Below are 24,132 nucleotides of genomic sequence, written 5' to 3'. Positions count from 1 at the left end.
TAACCTTATTTCTGTCTAGAAAGAAAGCAGAGAAGGACACACTTTTTTTTGGCTCATACTCTTGAAGATATTGGTGCTTCCATTAATTTCAGTGGGAACCTCTTCTTTTTTTTTTCCTTCTATATGGGTAGTAAGGACAGGCATGCAGTTAGCTAGTCCTTTCTTTAGGGGCACAATCCCATCCTTTTATTGTTGAGTTCTCTTAATCTTGATTTGATTTCTTTTTCTCTATACTTTTTTGGAAGCCCAGGATGTTTGACATTCCAACAATATGATTAAATTATGTGGACTAAATTTTCAGTTAGGTAATTAGGCTTATGATTGGGATGGTAAATCAAAAAGGACTTACCGCTTTTTTCTTTTATTTATTTTTTCTGACCCTGCCACGGTGCTGTCCTTGAATAAAAATGTGCACATTTGTAGTGGTCTGAGATGATAAAATGTGAGTTTAATATCTTCATTTGTACGTTGTTGGGAGGAGTGTGTGCATGTTTTTTAAAGGGCAAATATGTACCTAGCTATGCTATGCATTAATTATAGTCTCATGAAATCTGAGATTGCTAACCTCATAAATTGCTTTCAATTATAGTGTGAAAGGCCAAAGTAAATTACTAGGGGTAAGCTGCCAAAGTCAAGAAAATATATTAGTAGAAAGTGTCGTAACACCAAAAAAAAAAAAAAAGTATTTTTATGGTAGTTTACAGAAAGCATGGATTTGACCAGATTTATGTTGATGCTGTTACCCTTATCTAATTATCTTACAGGCATATCACATTGAATAATCAATTTGTAGAATGTTTTCAAGATAAAACATGCTGTGTAAGTGTTAATTATCTGTTTTTCCCTACAGCTTAGACAATCAGTATGCATTTCTGAGAGACTCTACTCTTTTTCAGATCTTCAGTCAAGTAAGTAATTGCCAACCATATTGCAGGAAATGATTCCAAATTCTGTTTTACAGAATGGCCAGCCTATCTTATTGCACCTTGCCTTCTGAAAGTCTGCTACTGTAGTATAACAGAACATGGCATGAAAAACAGAATCAAAGGAGAGCTACAGGCTGGGAGGGGAATGGTTGGAAAGCTGCCAGGCAGAGAAGGACCAGGGAGTGGTAGTTGATAGTCGGCTGAATATGAGCCAGCAGTGTGCTCAGGTGGTCAAGAAGGCCAACAGCATCCTGGCTTGTATCAGAAACACTGTGACCAGCAGGGCTAGGGAGGTGATCGTCCCCCTGTACTCGGCTCTGGTGAGGCCGCACCTCGAGTACTGTGTTCAGTTTTGGGCCCCTCTGTACAAGAAGGACGTGGAGGTGCTCGAGCGAGTCCAGAGAAGGGCGACGAAGCTGGTGAGGGGCCTGGAGAACAAGTCCTACGAGAAGCGGCTGAAGGAGCTGGGATTGTTCAGCCTGGAGAAGAGGAGGCTCAGGGGCGACCTTATCACTCTCTACAGGTACCTTAAAGGAGGCTGTAGTGAGGTGGGGGTTGACCTGTTCTCCCACGTGCCTGGTGACAGGACAAGGGGGAATGGGCTTAAGTTGCGCCAGGGGAGTTTTAGGTTGGATGTTAGGAAGAACTTCTTTACCCAAAGGGTTGTTAGACATTGGAACGAGCTGCCCAGGGAGGTGGTGGAGTCACCATCCCTTGAGGCCTTTAAAAGACATTTAGATGTAGAGCTTAGGGATATGGTTTAGTGGAGGACTGTTAGCGTTAGGTCAGAGGTTGGCCTCGAAGATCTTGAGGTCTCTTCCAACCTAGACAATTCTGTGATTCTGTGAAAGACAAAACTGCACCTGCTTAAACCTTTGTGGGGATGAATACATTGTTCAAAGATCAATGGAAAAAACATGCATGTCTTGCGCAAGCAAGATTTCTTCCACATTATTTGGCTTTAATATTTCTCCTTATTTTATCGCATATATTTTGCTGGTTTGGTTTTTAAAATTTACCAAATGTCTGTTTTTTTACATATATTTTCAACATACCTTTTTTATAATAAGGTTTTAGTTTTTCAATATTTATGGGTTAGTATATAAAGCTTCAAAATAAGTTCCAGAAAAAGGAAAGATATTTAAAACTTACAAGGGATGTGTCTGTCTTGCTCATGACTTCAGTGGAGGAAAAAAAAGATGAAATTGCGCAGATATCTTACGCAGATAAAAATATAAATAAAATAAAATTTTGCAGATATCTGTGGTTTAACAAGTTTCAGCTGCTGGGACAGGAAAAGAGGTTCATCACAATCTCTTAGCAGAGCTGTTGTTGAACTAGAAAACACTTTTTCCAGACATTGCAGTACCTAGAAGTTTGAAGACATGCAGGGGAAGAAATACATCCTTAGTTCGATCTTCTGTCTTGTTTAAAGGGATTTTGTAGATGGTAGCGTGAACTTTTTGATTATATCAATTTTTAATGTAATTCAGAGGTTTGGATTTAAAACAGCTTGAAATATTGATATAGTTAAATAGCAATAAATAAATACCATAAACTGGAAAAATGCAGTAACTACTAAGAAGTTTTATTTCTTTAGATCGTAACATTCTGTTGTCTTCTCCTAAATTGCAAGGAGAAAAGACCTTAAGGCAACAAATTGATCAGGATAAAGGGACTGCATTTCAATTAAAACAAAACAAAACAGCATTTTCTGCCATGGATATTCTAAAATTCTATAATACATTTTTTTTTGGAATTAGATAAGCATCTGATTTAAGAGCAGCCTTTCCAGGTGTTCCAATGACGTTAAAAGATGACTACTGACTTCTATACCCCATAACACAGCTGAGATCCAGAAAAAAAAACAAAAACAAAACAACAACAACAACAAAACAACTCATTTTGGTGCTATGTCTTGCCAATGGCTGGTTGGGCAGTGGTAGAGAAAGAATTGGGGTAAGAGGTTTCCTTTAAAAATTAAATACTAATAATTATATGGCAATTTCTGTAGTGCAGATTTTTGTGTAATTGGTAATTGCATAAAAACTGAGGTTTTAATAGTACAGCTGAGGAGGTGCTCTCAACTTCCTTTGACTTGGCTGGAGGCAAGGGGAATGGCGTGATACATGTCTGGAGAGAAGGCGTGAGCTGCAATGGAGAGATGGTACAAAAATCTGTAAACATGTCTAGAAGCTTCTCTTCAATCCTCATTCTAAAGGCAATGCTGCTACAGCCTGTGATACAGGTCAGATGGGCGCTCTCACCATTACTGAATGAGCTGTTCCCTAACCTTATTTTACAAGGAAGCAAATGAGAGACCCACATCTACTGTTTCATCTGCGTTTACTTAAGAGCTTTAATAACAATTTGTTTGTGATCTTCTTAACTCCAAAGTGTTTGTGACTCCTCAATAACCAAAGCTGGTACTTCACAGAATATAGTGCAAATGGATAATGACACTTGCATAATCTCATGCAAAGTTTTTGGCTAACCACTTTTGCTGATTTCACAGCTACCTTGATATAGTGAAAATAATGTCTCAACAGTTTTGCTTTTAGAATGAAAAGCAAAGTCCAAAAGAATATCGTAGCATGGTGTCACAGCCTGGAGTCACTGTAGTGCTATTTGCTGCCACTGTATCTTCAGCAAGCTTCCTATTTACTGCACTATTTACAGGTTGTTGATGATAATTTGGGATTTACTTTCCTTTGTTATTGGTAGAATGCATATGAAAGTCACAGAAGTTTTTTTCATTAGAGATCTAAGTATAAAGGAAAAAATATTTCATTGAAGGAAATCATATGAACTGGAAATACAGGTGGTGATCTCAAGCAAGCAACTTCTCGGGAAGCATCTGTATAATACAAGATTGTTTCAACGCTATCATAAATATTATGGGTAGAATTCTAATTGATTCACATTTTTGTTGTTTTTAAAATCCCAAATATACAAAAATTGTCACTACACTATCTACATGTATGTCTACTTGACAATACTACTTTTTAAGTGTTACTTTATATGGTTGGTTGATTTTCAGTGTGGGTGACCTATATGCTTTTATTCAGTTTATATGATGTTTTACACACTTAGGGATTCAATATCTGGTGAAATGTGTAACACATCTATTAAAAGCAAACAAATGAGGAACATTTGGCAGCACATAGCCCTTTATAAAGCTTTATTCCCCACTCCATAGTTCCTTCAAATTCATTGCTTTCTGAAGTGCTGATTAAGTAGGAGATTAAGTGCTGGTTCGGTTTTATTATACAATGTTTTGTTACTTGCATGGTTTCACTGGCTTGCTGTGTGTTAAGATGATTCAGAAATCAACTTGGCTTATGCTTAACTAGTTTCAGTATGCAGGAAAGTGTTTGTGTAGAGTAGTATGGGCAGATTTTTTGCTAGTTCACTTGTATCAGTATCAGGGATGCATAATTAAATGCCCATGCCTCAGTTAGAAACCATTCCACAAGCCTTCTATAGCATTTTTTTTTCCCATACCATGGTTCTGACAGCAAAAAAATGTTTCTTAGAAAAACAAAATGAAAACATTAACAAATTTTGTATTCTTTTTTTTTTTTTTTTTTTTTTTGGCCTTGGTTTCGTGATGTGTTGTGAAAACACAGGGAAGAACCTTTCTTAGTGAAAGGTTATTTCTGTTCCCAATAAAGATATATATTTAAAAAAATAATATATATATGTAAATCACTGTTATACAGAGATGAAGTTGATTCTCAGTGCATAATTATCTACTTAGACTTTTGTTATGATTGATGCTTGAATCTGTGCATTGTCCATTCTCCAGTTAGGTCTTTTGTGCTCACTGGCAGAAAAAAGGAAATGTGAACCATGTTGGTGAGGCACTGAACTTATGAGGACAGCTGAGTTTCACTTTCCATGTTATCACTGATCTGATGCATGGATGATCACTTCATTAGAAAATAAGGCACTGTTTTTTTTGCTTCAGGATTCCAGGATTCCTATCTGTGCAGCATAAATAATGGTGCTTTAATATAGGAGTGGTATTTGCTTAATATTCCTTCATATCAATTCTGTTTAGCAGCTGCTGCTGTGTATGAAACTCTGTTTGTCTCAAAAGTACTCTCCCTTTTTATCTGCTGGCATAAAGTGTTTGACACCTCTGGGAAGAATACAGTATAAAAATGTGCACTTCTGCAAGGAGGAAAGAGCTGCTGCATAACCTTTCAAATTCATTCTTAACATTATAAACCCCTAGATGCCTATTTTTTGTACCTAATGTCTTACATCTGCTTACACATCTGCTTTATCTTTTGGCTTTTGATCTTTAACTCACCATTGAATTTATGCAATTTGGTAATAGCAACATGATAAACTCTTCTTTGTGTTGATAGGTAGTTGTCAGGAAAAAAAGACAAATGTTTGCCCTCTGTCAAAATTGCCCTCTGTCAAGATTAATTCTGAGACTGGAAATGTCTAGACTATATAGCTGCCATTGTACATTTTCAAGATGTTGGCGAAAGGTTCTGTTTATGCCTTGGTGTACTTTTTTTCCTGTCCCCTTAAGATACTGAACAACTAAGTGAAGAAATGAAAGATGGCCTCAGGCACCTTGCGCACACCTTGCAACTGTATCTGAAAGCAGAGATCCAGGATGCGTCTCACTTGCCAGCTGCAATTGACTTTTTTCAGATCTTCACAAAAGTAAGTGTTAAAATGTGATTGCTTGACAACTCATAAATTATCCTTTCATTGTGTTCTTGATTTATTTTTGAGCAGCAGTTCAGTAGATGCATCCAGAATGTGATATATAGCAAAGCAAAATCAAACTATTTTTTTCTGTTCAGTCACCATTTAAGAAAAAGTGTAGGTTTTATACATGTATAACACTTCAAAATAAAAGCAGCAGCCAGATGGGGGTTCTTCTTTTCCATTTTATATTGTCATGTTAAAGTTCTTGGAAAATAAATAAGTAATGTTGCATTAAAAAAACACACAAACAATTTAAAAAAACAATTGAATTAATTAACTCAAGTAATTTTTCAATGGTGATAAAGAGCATATAGTGTCATTCGTCATCCTGGAATTTTTTTGTAAAGTGTCTTATATTTCTAGATATATTAGCAATCTGTTTTGCCATTCAGTAATATATGCTAATGGGACATGTTTATGGCAGTAGCATGTCCCACAAACTGTTATCGGGAGTCATGTGGATCATCTGTTCTAAAATGCTACATGTTAAAGTACATGAAATTCATTTCCATGATACACAATGTTTGTTTACTAAATAAATATTTTTGTGTTTTCTTGTACATATTTTATATCTTTAACTTCAGAAAGTTTGAGTTAAACAGTTGTAGTAGAAGTATACAGAGAATGCTCATAGTTTTAACTTAATCGAGCTGTTTGATTTCTAGTTGCTAAATTCTAGCATGATTTCTCAACTCAAGCACATTTCAGTAGTCTTAATGCTTTGTTACGAAAAAAATCAAACTCAGATGTTTTTCTTTGGATTTAAAGAAGAGGAAGAGCCTCTTTTAGAAAAAAATAAAATGCAATATGATTTTTTGGTCTGCTAGCACACTAGTGGAATCTTTTTTTGCTTGGGATGAAAGGATCAGATGCAATATAATCATAAGTGTTTTTTCATCCGGATTTTTTATTGTTGATTGGACTGCAGTGCGAAGTTTCAATTTTCCCGTCAAAAACACTCAGAATGAACTATACTCACTCTTGGAAGAAAAACAACAAACAAGCCAAAGCATGCACTGCTTAGTCTCCACTCAAACTGTTTTACTGTCTTGCTGTGGCACTCTGGTTCAGCCTGCACTTTGCCAGATGAAATGCTCTGTGTTAACTGATTTAGAGAATCTGTACAGCTGAAGGTAAGGCTGATTATCAGACGATCATTACTTAACTGCTTTGAACTGAGTCACAGCTTGCAAGAATGTTTCCGAGTGTTGTTGCCCTCTATTTAACAATAATTGTAAATTGGATACTGGCCATGGTTCTTTCATTGATTTCTTTTATATCATTATTGAACATATGAGATGAAATGCAATAAGTGATGCTTTGGTGGACTGTCATGATGATGGTAATTACATAATTATGACCTGTGATAAAAAAATAAGTAATTTCAGCTCATCGTTAAGCTTTTCAGTACAGAAAGTGTTACAGATTTTTTTTTTTAAGTGAAATTATTTTAGATTGAAATGAGACACCCAAAGCATTGTGAGGAGAAGGTATGAGTTCTGTTCTTTGCCTCATCCCACCTGTTCGTTGTTGGTTAATGCTCTGGCTCTAGACTTTGCTGGACCTCTCTGTACTTACTCTGCCCAACAACCCATCTACAAGAACTTTTCCCGGCAAAAGAAGTCACGTATTTGTCCTCTGTGGCAGACTCAGCAAACCAGTCTCTGACAAATACAGAGAGGGGGCAGGGCTGCACAATGCAGGAGAAAGGTTTGAACTCTTCCTTTTAATGAACTATTAATTAGTTTACCATTTTGCACATATTCTCAACCTTAGGAGAGACATTTGAAGTTGGACAGTGTGTTGGCTTTACAGGAGCAGTGTGATGGCTGCTCAATATATTGGCACACTGGTGAAAAATATGTGCAAGCTTTTAAAATGTTGATGTACATGCACGCGGAAGCATCTGCATGTGTGGTCACCTCCTCTTCCCTCCCATGTATTCTACTAAGTTGAACCAAGAGGGCATCAAGTACTGAGTGTAAGTTAGAACTTCCCAGCTCCAAATCCTGTTAGCTGGAGAACTAGAATGATCATTTAAAGTAGTAGATGATAACATTTGTCCCACTATACCTTTGCTATGATAAAGACATTGTAAACTTGGGGTATTCCACATTTTGCCTGGGACTTTGTTCCAGCCGTATTGAATGCACTCAATTGTCAAGTTGTTGCTGATTTCTTTCTGAATTCTAGAAATTCAAAGGTGCTGGAATGATTAAAGTAGGTCTCATTTCCTTCTTCCTTTGCTCATATAACTGAGCCTGTGTGGTAGTCTGCCTCAGGGAAAGGGAGAGCAATGACATAGACCTATCATGGCTGTTACTTCATATTGTTAATAATAATAAAATTGACACAAGGGAAAGAAAAATCTGACTAAGCAGGTGAGCTCATGGGAGGAAAGAGTTGTTGACTAAGTGTAACCCTGTGCTTTATGTGCAAGCAAAAATCGGCATCTTGCTTGGATTCCTGGTCAGGCACTATGCTTTTTGGAAGCTCTAATGTCACTCTCTAATTTTACATGTGGTAGTTTATAGCCTTCCCAATTTGGTTGTCAGATGAATACATTATGAAGTGTAACACTGTATTAAAATATGATTTTAATATGACCCCATCCCCACAAAGGCAGCAGCAGGAGCCAGCATTTTCTTCCACTTGTATAAAATCCTTCTTGGAAGATGAGCTGAATGTCAATGGAAAAAATACTGGGGAGTGTTTTGTCCCATTCTTCCTCCCCCAAGCTAAATAGGGATGCTTATTCCCAGCAGATAAAACTTAAGGCTTTGGAACTGTAAATGTCTGATAAAAGTCTTATGAAGACTTTTGTGGTCTCTTAAAAAAAAAAAAAAAAAAAAAAAGGACCAGCTGTGATGACTTCTGTGTGGTCACAGATACAGATACATGACTTCAAGATGTAATCTTGTTTTTTCAACCTCTTCCAACATTCTTTTCAAGTTCAGTAGGTGCCTATTCTAGCATTGAACTATTTTGGATCAGTCCTCTCATTGCATGACAAAAAAAAAAAACAAAAAACGGAAAGCAACAAAAAAAAGTCAAAGGTCATTTTTATTGTTTGATGCTGGGTCCTCAAGCAGGAAAATAAGCAACAGGCAGACAAAAGAGAAAAACCATCCTGCAGTGAGATAACTAAATTCCAGATTGTTCTTGGAAGTTCTCCAACCTGAATGAGGTCAAAGGAGTTTCACGGAAGCTCTTTTAAACAGTCTTCCTTCTCTCTTGGTCACTGCTCTTGTCTTTGTGGAAAATTAATTATAGTTTTATTCACTTTCTTGTGACATTCAGTAGACTGAGTCCCCTTGACTGCAAACTATGCAAACTTCCCATTGAAAACCAAAGAAAGCTCTGCCATTTCTTTAAGTGAGGCTAGAATTTCAGTCCAATGTATTCTTAATTTACATAAGACCTGTGGAAGATATCAGCTGTACTGGATGGGGAGGTGTTTCAGAAGGGCCATGTACCTTTCCTTTCTACAATTTTGCCCTGTTCTCGCTAGGCAGTTTGTTCATGTGTCAACTGTCCTTTGAGTTGGAGTTGGATTTTTTTCATTCTTGCTATCTGATCACTCTTTGGAAGCTCCAGTTTATTTAACATGCCATTTATCAAGGTTGTGGCTGTTTTTAAATTCTGATCCTCAGTATTAAACAGAATTATCTACAGTTAATTATGTGATAAGGTTTTCAACTCCACCGAGACTTTTTCAAATGTCAAGATAAATTTTTGACACCATAGTTTTGTGGTCTAATGGTGTTTCCATAACCTTGAGATAAAATCAGTCCTTGCTTTTTTATTCTTCAGCCTTTGCATACGTGTGTGAGGAGGTGGCCTAGAATCCTATGAGAAATTTAATGGATGAGGAATAATTTTTGGTATCCATTTATGGTTCTTTTCATAATAACAGACAGAGCCACATAAACTACTTAAGAAACTCATACATGGCATGTTGACTGTAAAACTGAGAGTGGCTCTACTGAGTGAAATCAAGCCTGAAACAATTCTTATTTTTGGGACAAAATGTAAACTTGGTGTCTTGCATAGAACAACATTAGTCAGAATATCCTGAGTTGAAAGGGACCCACAACATTGAATCCAACTCCTGGATTCCCAAAAGACTACCCAAAAATCAGACCCTGTGTCTGAGAGCATTGTCCAAATGCTTCTTGAACTCTGGTGGCTCAGTGCCATGACCACTGCCTGGGGAAGCCTGTCCCAGTACCAAACCACCCTCTAGGTGCAGAACCTTTCCCTAACCCCCAGCCTGACCCTCCCCTGTCCCAGCTCCATTTGAGTGAAGTGGGAAGAAATGTTGCAGCAGTACTCCAGAATGGGGATGATAAACACCCTGAGAGCACTTCTCTCTTTCTACTTCACCAAATAAAAATCACATCTTTACAGGAAGTGACTTTTGTCTAACATGATTTTTCAGGATTAATTATTTCCTGTTATTTCCCTATTGAGTTATGATAGGGGGAGATAATTTTCCATAGCAATTATCTTAATTTTTAGTCACAATAGTAACCTTTCAGAGCAATAGGATGTTGTACCGGAACATGAAACAAGGCTTTAACCATAGTATCTGACTTGAAATTAGAGCAACATGGTTACAATTAAAATATTAGCTTTCACTAACAAAGCTTGGAGCTCTGTAGGTAAGACTGTAATACTTCAAACTGAGGTTGTGGTGTAATTTGAGTTCCCTCATCTAATTGTTGAGTACACCTTCTGTTCTACAAACTACATCTACATATAACAAATACTGGGTGTAGGAAACAGGAAAGAATAATTACAAAACATGGAATGGCTAGGTAGAATTTGTATTGATTTATTGGGGTATGGAAGAAGAGAAAGCTTTGTTATTTAGGTGTGGGGGTACGGAAGAAAAAATTTTAAGGACTTTTTTCATCTCTGAATAAAAATCATAAGCTTCTAGAAAAGTTACTGCCTTGGGTGGACACTGAGGGGAAAAAAGGTATGTATACATCTTGTTCAGTTAACTTTTTTTCTTATGCTCAAGACAAGTAATAAAAAAACAGCCAGGAAAATAAAATGACAGGGTAAAATTTGCTATTTTGTACCTTTTTTCTTTGGTTGCCTTTTTTTTTTTTTTCCTTGCTCTGGCTTAGGTCTAGAGCTGTGATAGTGTTCTTCAGAACTGAAAAGGATCCAGGTGGTCAGGGACTTAATAACCATTGCTTTATCTAATTCTGCTCAGACCATATCCAAAAAACACAGTGCTTAAGAAGTTAATGGTCCCTGACATGTGATATACATCAGTCTCTTTTCTGGCACCCTTATGGAAGTGAACTGGAAACAGTAATGATAAAAAAAAAAAAAAAAAAAAGCTTTAGTGGAAAAACTTTAGTAATTGTGGCAATCAGAGTACATGTAAAAAAAATGTGGGGTGAGGCACCTTCCATGTTTAGAAAAAGCCAGCATGAACGAGGTCATGGAGACATTTCGTAAAGATTTGAGTAAATGAAAAACATTTACATCCTCTATCAGCAATTTTAAAAGCTTCTAATTGAGCAGGATAAGCCTGATAACTGCTTGTAAAGCTGTTGGCAGCAAACTGTTCTATCCTTGTCTTTAGGATAACCCGCAGTAGGGTTGCTTAAAGCTTTTGAGCTTGTTTGTTTTGGCTGAGAGCAAAGCTGGAGTTCTGTGTGGCCAGATTATTAATCAACTCAGACTTGTTTAATAGATGAAAAGGCTAAAAATTGATTTCCTTCCAGAATGGCGTTGGAGTAGATTGATAGTCCACTAAAAATACCATGCTCTTTGAATATAGGATGGGGAACCAAGAATTTGTGGTATTGCTGGTGACTTGCTGTTCTCTCAGCTGGTTCAGTGCTTCAGAGTCTCTGTGAAATTGAGGGTAACTTTGACAATAGTATGCTAGAGAACTAAAGAGCTGTTTCAGTCCAAATATTGACAGAAGGTGAGACACATTCTGCCCAATATCATTTAAATGACATCTCCTAAATAAATGGAGAAAGAAGCAATAGTCATACTGGGTCAGAAGCACAGTGTAATTGATTCCCTATCCTGTATTTTAGTATGGGTGGGCTGCAGTCACAAAGTGGTTGTAGCACTGATAACACTGTGAGCTGGCTTGAGATCACTTAGCTTGTACCATAGCAACCTGAATCTGACAGAGACTAATTTAGACAGTTTCTTCGCATAGCAGTGGTTATAGATATTCTTTAGTAGAAGTTGGCACTAGATTCTTGGGAGCAAAGTGCAAGAACTTTGCAATCAACAAGCTGATGATTTATCATAGTTTTCTTCCATATATCTCCCTGCATACATACCCTGGAAGTTCCAGTGCTGTTCTCCAATGCTGTAGCTAATTAGATGTTCATTTATACAAAATGAAACACGAAACTTGCAAAATTTTGTTAGTATTAACCTTAAACATGGAGTTTTACTTTATTGGTGAAAATTAACTTTTTTTTTTTTTTTTTTCCTTTTGTTCCCAAATGGTTCTGTCAGGTAAAAAACTGATTTCCCAGTTTAGAGTAGCTATCCCCACACTGCTCCTCTTAGCTGCTGCATGTTAAAAAAATGAGAGCTCTGTCTACAACAGTTTTGGAAACTTTTGAGGTTTAATCCTTTTGATTTTTTTTTTCTTCTGTGAAATGCTGGGCAACTACATTTCTTATTACATTATATAGCATCAAATGCCTGATGCAGAAAGACTTTTGAAGTTTAGTTTTTACAATTACTTCTGCATGGCATACTCAAAACTTTGTGTCTTCAATTCTGCTTCATTGTTTTCTTATAGAAAAACTGGGATTGAAGCTCCCTTCCATCTCCCATGCCACAAGAAAGTTTTTTCAGTCTGTCAGCAAACCTTGTCCTTTGCCTATATTCACAAGTGTAAGCATCTTCTTTCCTCTTGCTTTACCATCCAGGCCAAGGTTTCCCTCAGCTTTCAGAGGAAACTGGATTGGGCATCTGCTCACTGGTGGGTATTTCTACACATCACAAGGTCACTGACATCAGATGTCTGATTTACACGCTCATCGTGTAAATAAGCAGGATACAGTTTTGTGTTGCTGGTGGTGTAGGTAGAAAGAGCAGGGTCAGCCTCCTGGTTCGACACCATTTATCTTTTGCTGTGGGGGAAAAACACTTTACCTGTTTGGGCCTCTAGCCTGAGAAGACAGTAAACAGTGATGGGAGGTGCAAAAATTGTTTGCTTTCTCTGACATTAACTTCCTCTGCTGTACAGAAATTATGTAGACTAAGTAAAGCTGAAATTCTCATTCATTTTAGTCATTTTAGCCTTACTGAATACATTTATACTCAAATTACGAGGTCTGTATTGGAAACAACAACTTGCACTATGTATGTTTGTGCTGTCTAATCTTTTGAATAGTCATATTTGCTTTTATGTTTTCCAAAGTAGGTAAAAATCCACGGCTGGAAAATTAACTGGCTGGTAGTGAGAAACTTGTGTGACAGAGGAGAATCACCTTATTTTGCTTTTAATCTTCCATTGTTTTTTTCTTTTAAACTTCAGACAAACAATATCCATCATTCTGGTGATTTTTTAAGTGTTGTGAATTGGAAACAAGAATCTTGAGAGATTTCACTTCCCTAAATTTTGTTTACTGCTGCATGTGTTAAATGTATTTTATCATGTATTAAGAAGAGAAGCATGTGTATAGTTTAAGGAAAAAGTTAAATACTAGCTGAAGTAGCTCATGTTGAGAATGCAATGATAATGCTGGAATTTTTGTGGTGAATTTGTGGATTTGGACCAATGATAGACATAAATCTAACATATGTTAGACATTGGACAATTTTTGTCCAATAGTTTAGTTTTTGAAAATATTGTTATGGAATAAGAAACATAATCTTATAACCAAGACAGCAGTTTATGTCAGATTTATGTCTATCATTGGTCTAACATATTGGACAATCAGCTAGTAATTTTCAATATAATCTCCAGTTCATTTGATTGAAAAGCCACAGTTCTGAAAATAAACTCCAGTGGTAAAGTCCAGTGCAGCACTTCACCAGTTTACCCCCCACTCTTTCAGTCTGCCAGCAATGACACCCAGGACCAAAATTTGTACCACTACTAGGATGACACAAACAGACTGACCCCACAGGAGCAATTTGTGACTGATGGCAGGAAGGATCAAGAGAGAAATTTAGCTTACTGTTTTAATGTCCTTGTACCTCCTAGCTAAACATAAAAAAACTGTATTTAACCATCTCTTATAAAAAGATAATACTTGAGATGAATTAATGGCAGCTATTGAGAACTGCAGCAAGATTTGTACCATCATCTTCAGCATGTATGAACCACAAGGTATAAAAGCAAGAAGCAATTTAATTGTGTTAACTGTAATTTTGAAAAGGTTGGGTTTTTTTGTTTGTTTTTGGTTTTGTTTTTTACCTTTACACAGCTCTTTAAAAGACGTTTTGTCTTAATGAAGATGTTAGTGGGCACATTTCCTATCTTTTATTTAACTGTCCTTGCTATACCTTGTTATGGCACAAAATCAGAGAATATAAGAGCCAGGCAACAAAAAGTGTTCTGTAACAGCAGGATCTTGTACAGCAGTTCTTATTTGTAGTACCTGCCTCTTGGAAACAGCTGAATTGAGATAGATTTGATGATGTCTCACAGTGGCCCCTGCTGCTGCAGGTGGTATCAGTAGATAATGAGTCATGGTCTGTGTTACTGTGTCAGGGAGATAAAACCTGCACACAGCTACAAGATCAGGGAGATAACTTCTCCATAACTGCACAAATTGTGTAAGCGTGGAGGAACCCTGCCAAATGAAACCCTGCCAAATAGATGCAGATGTGTCTGGTGGCTCATGTATGCTAGAAGAAGTGGGACACAGCTGATGCTTCTCTGCAGAGATCCATTGGTATGGCTCTGCTGTGAGAGTGAAGCAAAAGAGCTGGCAGTATCTGGAGCTGTGGATTGTGTGCTGTCAGTAAGTATTTTTTTTGGTTTCAAAACAACCTGCTGTTTGGGAGAAGTGTAAGTACATGCACATCTGCTTTCCAAGCATGTTGTAAGTATATATGCGTTTTTGAAAGTCTTTATCTGCTAATCAAGGAATTGCACCACAAACAACAAAATAAATGTAAACCATGCTGGCAAACCTGCCCATGATAAAAGCAAAACAACTTCCTTTTTTAGTGGGTACATACTCATATGACTTATAGTAACTATTTTTGGTACTGTCTAAATATTGCCAATTCACAAGAAATTACATTCGTAAATTCAGTTTTCTTGAACTCTGTTTCTGGATGAGAGGTATGAGAGAAACATAGAGTTACATAAGAAAGGTACTGAAAGAGAAAAATGAGCCCAGTAGGCTCATTCTCAAGGAGAACATGATTTCCAATTAATATTGAGAGAACATCTGAGCGCTGTTGTTTGCTGCCAGAGCATCTCTTGATTCTCTGGGATAAGAATGCAGGTGTTTGAAGAAATTTAACAGAATTTCTCAAAATGTGAGAAAAGAACTGATGAGGGGAGAGTGGGCTGATGGGTTTTCTACACAGTTATCTAGTTTGTGTTGTATTAGGTTTTTTAGTAATCTTGGTTATTCTGTGTATATAAGAGGAGGTGGGAAGCTATGAATATATGCTATAGTATGGTTTTTAATCACTCTATTATGCTGATATACATTTGCGTTTTACTGTCAGTGTGAATCTGGAGAATTTCCCTGGGCTCCATTTTTGCTTTACTGGGATGGAGGGTAGAGGTGGTTGATAGGCAGAAATAAGATTCAGCTTATCAGATCAAGCAAACATTATATTAACCATATATTAATATATGAAGGCTTGGTAGGACTGTCAGAATTGTTATTTAGTTCAGTTAGGATTAAGTTGAAGGCAGTTCTGTAATTAGTATTATTAGTGACTAGGAATCTCCTTGGGTCTCGTTTAATAACTTGTTGTCATGTAGTAACATGTAACAAGGTGTGTAGCTGCAGTTGGACAAATTTTCTCCTGGTGTATATAATCTTTTGAGTGTCATACATCTCCTGCCATTTCAGTGGGGAGCTGTTAATTGTCATGCTCCTTTACAGCAAAAAGAGGAACGACTCTTTCAGACCAATAACATTTTCTCTATCCACCGTAACCTGTCACTGCAGCACAATTTAACAGAACTACCCCTCAGTCAGCAGGTGAGAAGCCCTGAGTATACGAATGCTGTCACCACTCTAGAATCAAAATTGCACAATGTGTCTGGAGGAAGTTCAAGAGAGAGCGGGTGGCTGTTCTAGCTCATGCAAGCAAATGACATTGATTAAATTCATGGAATGATAAACAGTGGAATTTAGAATAATGAGGTAAAATGGCTTTAATTTATTGTTCTAAGTAAAAATGAGTTCTTGGGGAAAAAAGGTACAGTAAAAGATCTGACCATGGGACCCTGCAAAGTTCATTTGGTCTTTTTAAAAGCTGTATCTAGCTTTGTTAAACAGTCAGTCTTGCTCCTCTGCCTGTAACACTAATTTTATAATAGATCTGCATGGAAAGAAAAACAATATATTTATGTACACAGTGCTTAAAATATTTTTTAAAGCTCAAAGATAACTTTTCTTAGTGATGCTTATCTACCATTCTGGCCCAGATCGTGGGCAAGCTTGCAATTCCAGTCGACTTACTTGCTCTGAATTTTCAGGGATATGGTCGATCTCTGCAATTTCTATTTTTTATTGCTCATGCTTTCAAAATTTTCTGAGAAGATTGACCTCAGCAGATAGGGTTATACCTGTATGGGCTTGTTCCTCCTCAGCCTTTTCTTGGCAAAAGGCAAGCAAGAGGGATTCCTACTAATGGTAATGCTCTAGGGCCATCTTCAGGAAGTCTCCAAACTTGGACTAAAGTTCAGAATCTGTCCTCCCTGAGGTGGGCCCTAAAGTCTCATGCGCCAAGGCATCCTGTTCTGCCATCTGCTCTGTACTTCACCACTGGGGCTCGTTCATTTTCTGCATTTACAGGTTCATTTTGTCATACTGCATGTGCTAAGTGTAGACATGGGTGGGGAGTCCACTGATGTGCCTCATGTGATGTTTGGAGGAGGTGCGGCTGTCTTGCTGGAGGGCATGACTTCCAGCCACAGCAGGGCTTCAGGGACCATGCCCTGCCTCATGCTCCCCTGTCCCAGGGCCCGGTGTCCAGGTAAGTGTGTGCCATCTGACTTGAGTATCCATTCCCACTGGGGGGCCTTATGTTGAACTGTGTTTAGGCTCCAGTAATTTGAGATTCAGTCACTGGGAGTCCCACTGTTGATTTTGTGGGATCAGGGACAATATCTGTGTGTGCTTAGTGCTGCTCAGGGACAAATGGGGAACTGAACGTGAACTCTTCAAACCCTGATTTTTGTCAGAAGCTACCTGCTTCCTCTCACGTGTTGTTCTGTCTCAGTAAGATTTTCCGCTGCATCTGCACGTTAGTTCATCTGTGTTCTGGGAGACATTACAATTCAGTTATGTTCAACACCATGTGAGAAAGTTCAGTGTGAGGACTATTCATGCTGTTTTGCTATAGGTTAGTATGAATTAATTAGCACTGCTATTATTGTAGTGTTGCTAATTAATCTTACACTGTAATCTTATCCTATAAAAAGCTTTCAATAATCACTGTCATGTGTTCCTGAAATGTGTTGTTATGCAGAAGAAAGGTAAATTAAATCAGGATTGATTGGGGTTTTCACTTTTAGCCTTAAAATTAATTAGAATGCATTTTCTAGCTAAAATAGAACTGGAATCTTATAGATCACATGACTTTTATGCATGTGGGTTATACAGAAGAGTGTAAGTGAAACTGAACTTTGAATCGCTAAGATTTTATAACTGTTACAAAGCTTGATCTCATGCCAGAGCAATTTAAAATCACTTTAAAAATATTGACATATTAGTTATGAGTTAAGGCACTCAGTATCTTAGAGAAGTGCTACTGTATTTCGGAAATTGGGATGAAAACTACTTTTTAAAACATCTCATGCAAAAACACTCTTGCTCTTTGATGCTTCCATATGGCTGTAACAAATGCTTGAGTCCTTCTTTCAAACTAGGAGGAACCTGTAATTAAAATACAGAAAGATGCACTGGAAAACAAATTGTCTTTACTTGCAGAATGCCACTGAATTTTTCCTAGCTATGAGGCTATTTTTATTTGTAGTAAAGTAAGACATGCTTGGAAATTCACAAGGCAGCTCTGATATTCTCTTGAGACATCTGTCCTCGATTAACTGTTTGAATCAGGACTGTTATGTGTATGTGTCCCGTTGCCAAGAAAGCTATCGTTGATAGCTTCTTTTGAGAAAGAAAAAGCAGCACAAGAAAATGTGCTAAATTGCATCTTCTTTCTGATGTTGAAACATTGCTCAGATTAACTCTTACGCATTTCATTTTTGAATTGTTTGTGGTTCTGACTGAGTACTTGGGAAATAAGTTTGAAGGCTTTCATGCAACAGCATAAAGGATAGAAATGTACTGTTAAAAAAAAAAAAAAAGACAAATTGAGCAACTGTGTAGAACTATTGTGGTGTCTAAGAGACACCCTGTAAACAGAATTTGGTTGTGCAGTTCTTTGCCCTAATGTTTTTTATCTATGAAAAATGATTTCAGATGTATTTGTAGGAGTTTTCAAAATAGAAGCTAATTACCTCTTATGTCTTCTAATGTGAGAAAACTTGCCTGGTATCTCATGTTTTAAGCTTCAGCAGTTATTGCCAACAGCCTACCTGTCTAAGCTCAGTATCTTTTGTATCATGACAAAATACTTTTATGAAAAATTCTTTTCAGAGGTGAATGCTTTAGGGGATTTCTGGAATTCACTTGAATATAAGGATCTGGCATTCCCTAAGCTGAAAAGGTTGTTGGAATGAAATAGTTTTTTTTTTTTCTTATTTCAAAGAAAATGGATAGTTAAAACCTTAATAGGTCAGTGGCAGTGAAATAATTAATGATTGTAAAGCAATTTTTATATTTTTCCAATGGTTCTGTCTTATACATATGTAGAGTGAAGGCTAGGATGATGATACAGATATTCTTTTAGAGTGTTGGATTTCTTACAAAAGAACTCTAAAGGACTTTAAATGAATGGGGTTTTCAGTTGAAAGACACCATCTTCACAGAACGGAAAAGGGGATATTGCAGTACTTGAAACGTCATGAAGAAGGCTCTTTTGTTGGACTTGCTCTTAAGTCTGCCTCAACTCAGCTTGGTAATACCACACTTATAGGAATGCTTCTTGTGGGAATTGCTGGCTGCAGGAAAGCATTGTTGCAATCTGCAATCAAGAGCATCTCCTATGGGCTAGGAGGAACTGGAAAGAGCAGAGAGATAATGCCAAGGTTATTTGTGCAAGATTAAAAAATAGATTATGTATACTGTTTAAATAAATGCAAAGAAAAAAATTTGCTACAGTATTGGTTCTCCTCTTACATCATTACTTGATTACCAGAAAATCCATCACGTTCATATCAGGGATGGGAAGCGGGGAGGAGTTGTTCTGCAGGCTGTGTGTGTGAGCAGAGTGAGGTGCAAGCCTTGTCCAGAGGCAGAATTAGATGTGGGCTCTGTGTGGTGGAGCCATGCTGCTGCTTGCCCACAGGGCTGGTGGCGGTGGCTGGGTTGTGCATGACAGCGTAGCAGGGTCTGGGGCTGCAGTAGTGCAGGGAGTAGAATGAGGTTTCCTTCTCTCAAACACTTTTCATTTTTAAAGATGAATGTAAATCACAGAATCACAGAATTGTAGAGGTGGAAGGGACCTCAAGTCCCTAAACCGTTCATGTTAGCATGGTTTGTAACTACTTTCTACTCTTTAGATACATGCCTCCCTTTGTGTGTCAAGAAACTGCTACATGGAGATGAAAACATATTTAAAAAAAAATCCATTCATCTTTGCTGTGGACTAACTGCTTCTTTGAAGACAGTGTAAGCAGCTTAAGTTCAGGCAGGCCATGATATGTTAATTTTTTATTTTTTTTTCAGCAAAACCCCTGGTGAATTTTAGGGCTACAGTGGTTATTTCTACACTTTAAAAAGTATGTTGTCACAGATCCATAGCACTTAATAAATCTCTTCATTCATTTCATTTAAAATGCACCATTAACTTTCAGTGGGAGATGAGGTAGAAAACAAGAAATGTCGATAATGTGACACTATCTAGGATTGACTTTTGTTTTTATTGTTTTTGTTCCTCTTGTCATTCAGAATTTCTTTGAAATCTGCTTACTTTAGCATTAGAAAACAAAGAGTAATTGCAATACAAAATTATTATAATTGGTATTTCTCAACTTTGTCAAGAAAGCTATTTGTGACTATTGGTTAATTATGGGGTTCGGATTGCACTTGGAAACCTGGATGCAGCAGATTACTGTGCACAAACAGAAAGCTGGTAGACTTCTTGGTGTTCTTCAAAGGATGTTGTTGGTGATGGTGTCTATATATTAAATAGAACCCATTTCAATAGATGAGTTTCCAACCTCGTTTGTCTTTATTAAAAAGGGAATATGTCAACTTCTTGCAGGCCAACTTGGATGGTTTTCAATAACATGAGCAGTGGTTAAATGCTTCCTTCAGAAAGCTTTGTTAAGGGAGACTTTCTTTTTTAAAAACTTATTTACACGATTGGTGTTTCCTGAAGTTTGAACTTGAGAAAATAAACTCGTATATTTGAGTCCAACCCTTTTTCTCTGATTTAATTGCTAACTGTTCTTATGGTGAGAGAGCAAGAAAGAAGGAACTAAGGGGTAGGTGGTAGGTGGCCTCCTATTCTACAGTTCTCTGGTAGACAGAGATCAGATCAGTAAGAAAAGGAGTTCCAGTCACAGGTGCATTTTATCTAGGAATCAGTATTTGGCAGTAAACAGGCTTTGCATCTTATCACAATAGCTTTAACAAAATCCATTTAAAAATAGAGTACAATTTTCCACTTACATATTTTATTTATTTATTTATTTATTTATTTATTTATTTTTACATAGTTTGGTGTTTTACATGTGGAGATCTTCCCTGGCTTGGTAACTATACCAAAGTGCAAGAGGTTTATGAGATTTGGAGACACTACAGAGTATTCTTAATTAGATTTATTCTGTAACACGCAATCTAAGATCTTTGTAAGTAGAAATAATTAACTGTGAAGCTCATGTTTGTGTGTTTCTATAACAGTAGAATTACCATGTCTATGATTTACGTTGGTTTAAACCAATAGGAGAAAAATTCATTTGTAATGTAAAGACACCACCTCTGGCTTGTGATGTCTTTGAGAAGCAAGTTGAGAAAGCCTTGGAGAGCATATCAGAAAAGTTTCGCCCTAAGTAGCAATTGTCTTATATTCATGTATTCTGCCCTTGATGTCTGCTGTTGGCCACTTTTGGAGACAGGGTAATAATGGTGTTTGAGTCTCCACTGGTAGAGACATTGGTTGTTTAGAAAACATCTCAGGCTGCTGAGCAGCTCCTGTCAGGTGAAGAGGTTCCAGCCATGAGTTCACGGTGATGATGCAGGCAACTGAGCGAGTCACCAGGCGTGGGTCTGGTGCTGTCCATGCTCTCTGGCAGCTGTGAGCATCCCTTTAAGACCCTTTAAGCAGCTGTGTTCCACCAGACCTTTAAGATGGGAAGGACTTGCAGAGGCTTAATATAGTTGAGCTGTGCTGATGGATGGCAGCTCATCGGTGAGACTGAACCCCAATCCTCACTTTCCTTGATGTGGACAAAAGAGACAGAAAAAGGGAAAGGCAGTGAGGATAATAAGATGAGTAAAGGTTTTTGTTTGGTGATTTTTCATTTATTGATTCATTTTGGTCTGTATGCACAGGATCCAAGATGCTGGGTAGCTACAGAAATGTTATGGGCTGGCAGGTCTGCAGTGACAGCTGTCACCTTGGACTTTGTGGTATCGTCGCTCTTCAAAAGTACCATCTGGTTGGTCTGATCTGAGCTCTCTGATTCATTAGTTTTCTCTAAGTTGGGTGGAGCGGTGGAGAGCCATTTCATCCTGTCTTTCTCACACTATGTTGCTGTTGTACAGTCAGTTGTATGTAAGAAGTTGAGAGATTGGAAAGTAAGGAGTGAGGGAAGAAGATAACATTTGATATGTTGTGTTTTAGACTGATGTGACTGCTGATCTGCTATTTTTAAATGCATATGGTCTTTGGTTTAGGAAATTCCTAAGCCACGGATTGGTGGATGCTGGGATGTATCAGTGGAGGCATCTCTCTGTATCCATGCTGTAATTGTGCCTTTTTGCAAAGAATCTTGCTTGGGGCAGTCAGAAACATGATTTGGTGCTGCATATGGACCTTTGGCTCAAGCTGGAATAGCTGCCCAAAAATGATGATTTAGTGATCTTTGACATAAAATAGAAACCTGATGATTCTGCCTACTTCTGAAATTAACAAAAAGCAAAGAATGATTTTCCCGTTATTAGTGAACAAAACAATGAGATCTGACTTTAAATGGCTAGTTCGTTCCACTGATTCTGGATCCAGACCCTTCTTTGCTTACAAGACAATCTTAACGTTGTCTTCTGACTGTACTGGTATACCTAGTGTGTGCTACTTGCTTTTCTGTACTTCCTACACCAAGAGATGTAAAGGAAGAGGTGCAAAGTATAATATTTAATGTTTCATTTACCTCAATTTGAAATCTGAATTGAGACTTGTTGAATCTTAGTTACAAAAATGCTGACAAGTAAATTAGCCAATAGTTCTCAGTCACTTTTTTCCACAAATCTTTTTTATTTTAAACATTACATTTTAGTAGTGTGCTAGAAAAAATTGTTGAGCACTCAAATCCTTAAATTCTGGCACTGATCTTAGGGGTATAATTAATTTAGGGTGAGAATTAAAAAGTAATAATTGTATTGGAACTTATATTTGTGGAATAAGAATTAAAACTCCTTGATAAACTAAGTTTAAATTTTGTGCATTTCAAATGCTTAAAAATCCATTTTAGATAGGTCATGTTACAATACAGGATGGATATTTAGAAAAGTGACGAGCTTATAGTGATTGCTGTAAAACTTTATTGTTATAATATGCAGTGGTAATTTTTGTACTCTGTTATGCTATCTGCATACCTTGTGAAAAATCTTTAATAGATATAAATTTTGGTAGCTCCACTGATTTCAGTGGATAACTAATAATTTGCATTTGGATCTTCTGTTGTATTTTTTTCCCTGAAACAAAATACAATAGTTGCTAGCAAGGGGACAGCTGATTAATAGCACAAGGATTTTATGGTCAGTTGGCGAGAATAACCTGCATTTTATTTTTATGTGGAGAAATGAACAACTAATTTTTTTGTACTTTTGTTGATTTCTACGAATCTTGTTCAGGCTTGCTATGGTAAGCTCGTCTCTGGCTAAGAATACAGAATGGGTGTCTAAAACACTAGTAGTTATTGTTGTATTTATAAACAAACAAGGTAATATTATACAATGAACATGATTTTTTAAATATATGTGGTCTTAAAAAAACAAGAAACCACAGTTTCTCTGTTTTTTGATGCCACATTATCTTTTTATGTCTATAACATTAGAACAACCTGTTGAACTTAACAGGGTGAAAGTGTTAAGAATATTAATACTAGTTGCCAAGTCTGGTGAATTTTTAGAAAACTGAACAAAAGTTGATGTTCAATCAGTATTTGAAAAGAGTAAGTTTAGCAAGCATCAGGTATTTTCCAATTTGTCCTGATAGTGCAGTGACAAAATAATCTCACTGTCAAATGGAAAATACTGTGTCAATCCAAGCATATGGATAGAAATGAAATCTCATCAAATCAGTCTTGATTGACCATATGGAAAATAGATTCTTGATAAACTAATGATATGTTCTTTTAATGAATTTATACCTTTGGTGGAAAAAGATGATACTGACATTGCTAAGCAAGTTTAACTTTTTTTCATCACGTCAATTAAAACAAAAAAAAACGTAGTCTCAAAACCTTGTAGAATTTTAAATGCATCTCACCTTTTATTCTGAGTGCTTATTTACTGTATAGACATGCTTTTGGGATGCCTCTCTCATAGGGATAGATTCTTGATCCTGTGCTATTTGAAACTTCTGTTAGTGCTATGGAAAATGAATAAAGCGATCACCACCTGCAAGCTGACTAAAGACTAAGGAATGGTCAGCTATTTAGAAGGACCTATATTGCTTGGACAAGTAGGTAGACCAAACTTTTTGTTTCAATACAGCCAATATTTATTGCATTGTATTGTCACTCAGTAAATCGCATCCTTAATTTTCCAAAAACCTACTTGTACTGTAACAGGAGTTGCTTATGGCATTAAAGTGACATTCATACAGGGGATTTTTATAGAGTAAGGACTAAAATCTTTTTTATTCTACTTCTGTAGTGAGAGAGAGAAACTGACATATTTTCATTTAAATGTTTCCACTTCCTTAGTTGTCTGTAAATAAAATAGTTATGGGAGCAAAAGAATGATGCAGG

At 37.0% G+C, this 24,132-nt stretch overlaps 1 protein-coding gene across 5 annotated transcripts in view; it reads left to right on the top strand.

The window, feature by feature from the left end:
* SMYD3 (SET and MYND domain containing 3) overlaps positions 1-24,132 on the top strand; it is a 376,761-nt gene that overhangs the window by 37,002 nt on the left and 315,627 nt on the right. For all 5 annotated transcript variants that reach the window (XM_068676387.1, XM_068676385.1, XM_068676390.1 and 2 more), the window contains exons 4-5: positions 851-908; positions 5,476-5,612. In XM_068676387.1, the coding sequence (XP_068532488.1) occupies positions 851-908; positions 5,476-5,612 (195 nt within the window). The remainder of the gene's footprint in view (positions 1-850; positions 909-5,475; positions 5,613-24,132) is intronic.

Source organism: Anas acuta, chromosome 3 (assembly GCF_963932015.1).
Source record: "Anas acuta chromosome 3, bAnaAcu1.1, whole genome shotgun sequence".
NCBI lineage: Eukaryota > Metazoa > Chordata > Aves > Anseriformes > Anatidae > Anas > Anas acuta.
The sequence above is the reverse complement of the archived record's forward strand: the minus strand, read 5'-3'. Positions and strand labels throughout refer to the sequence as shown.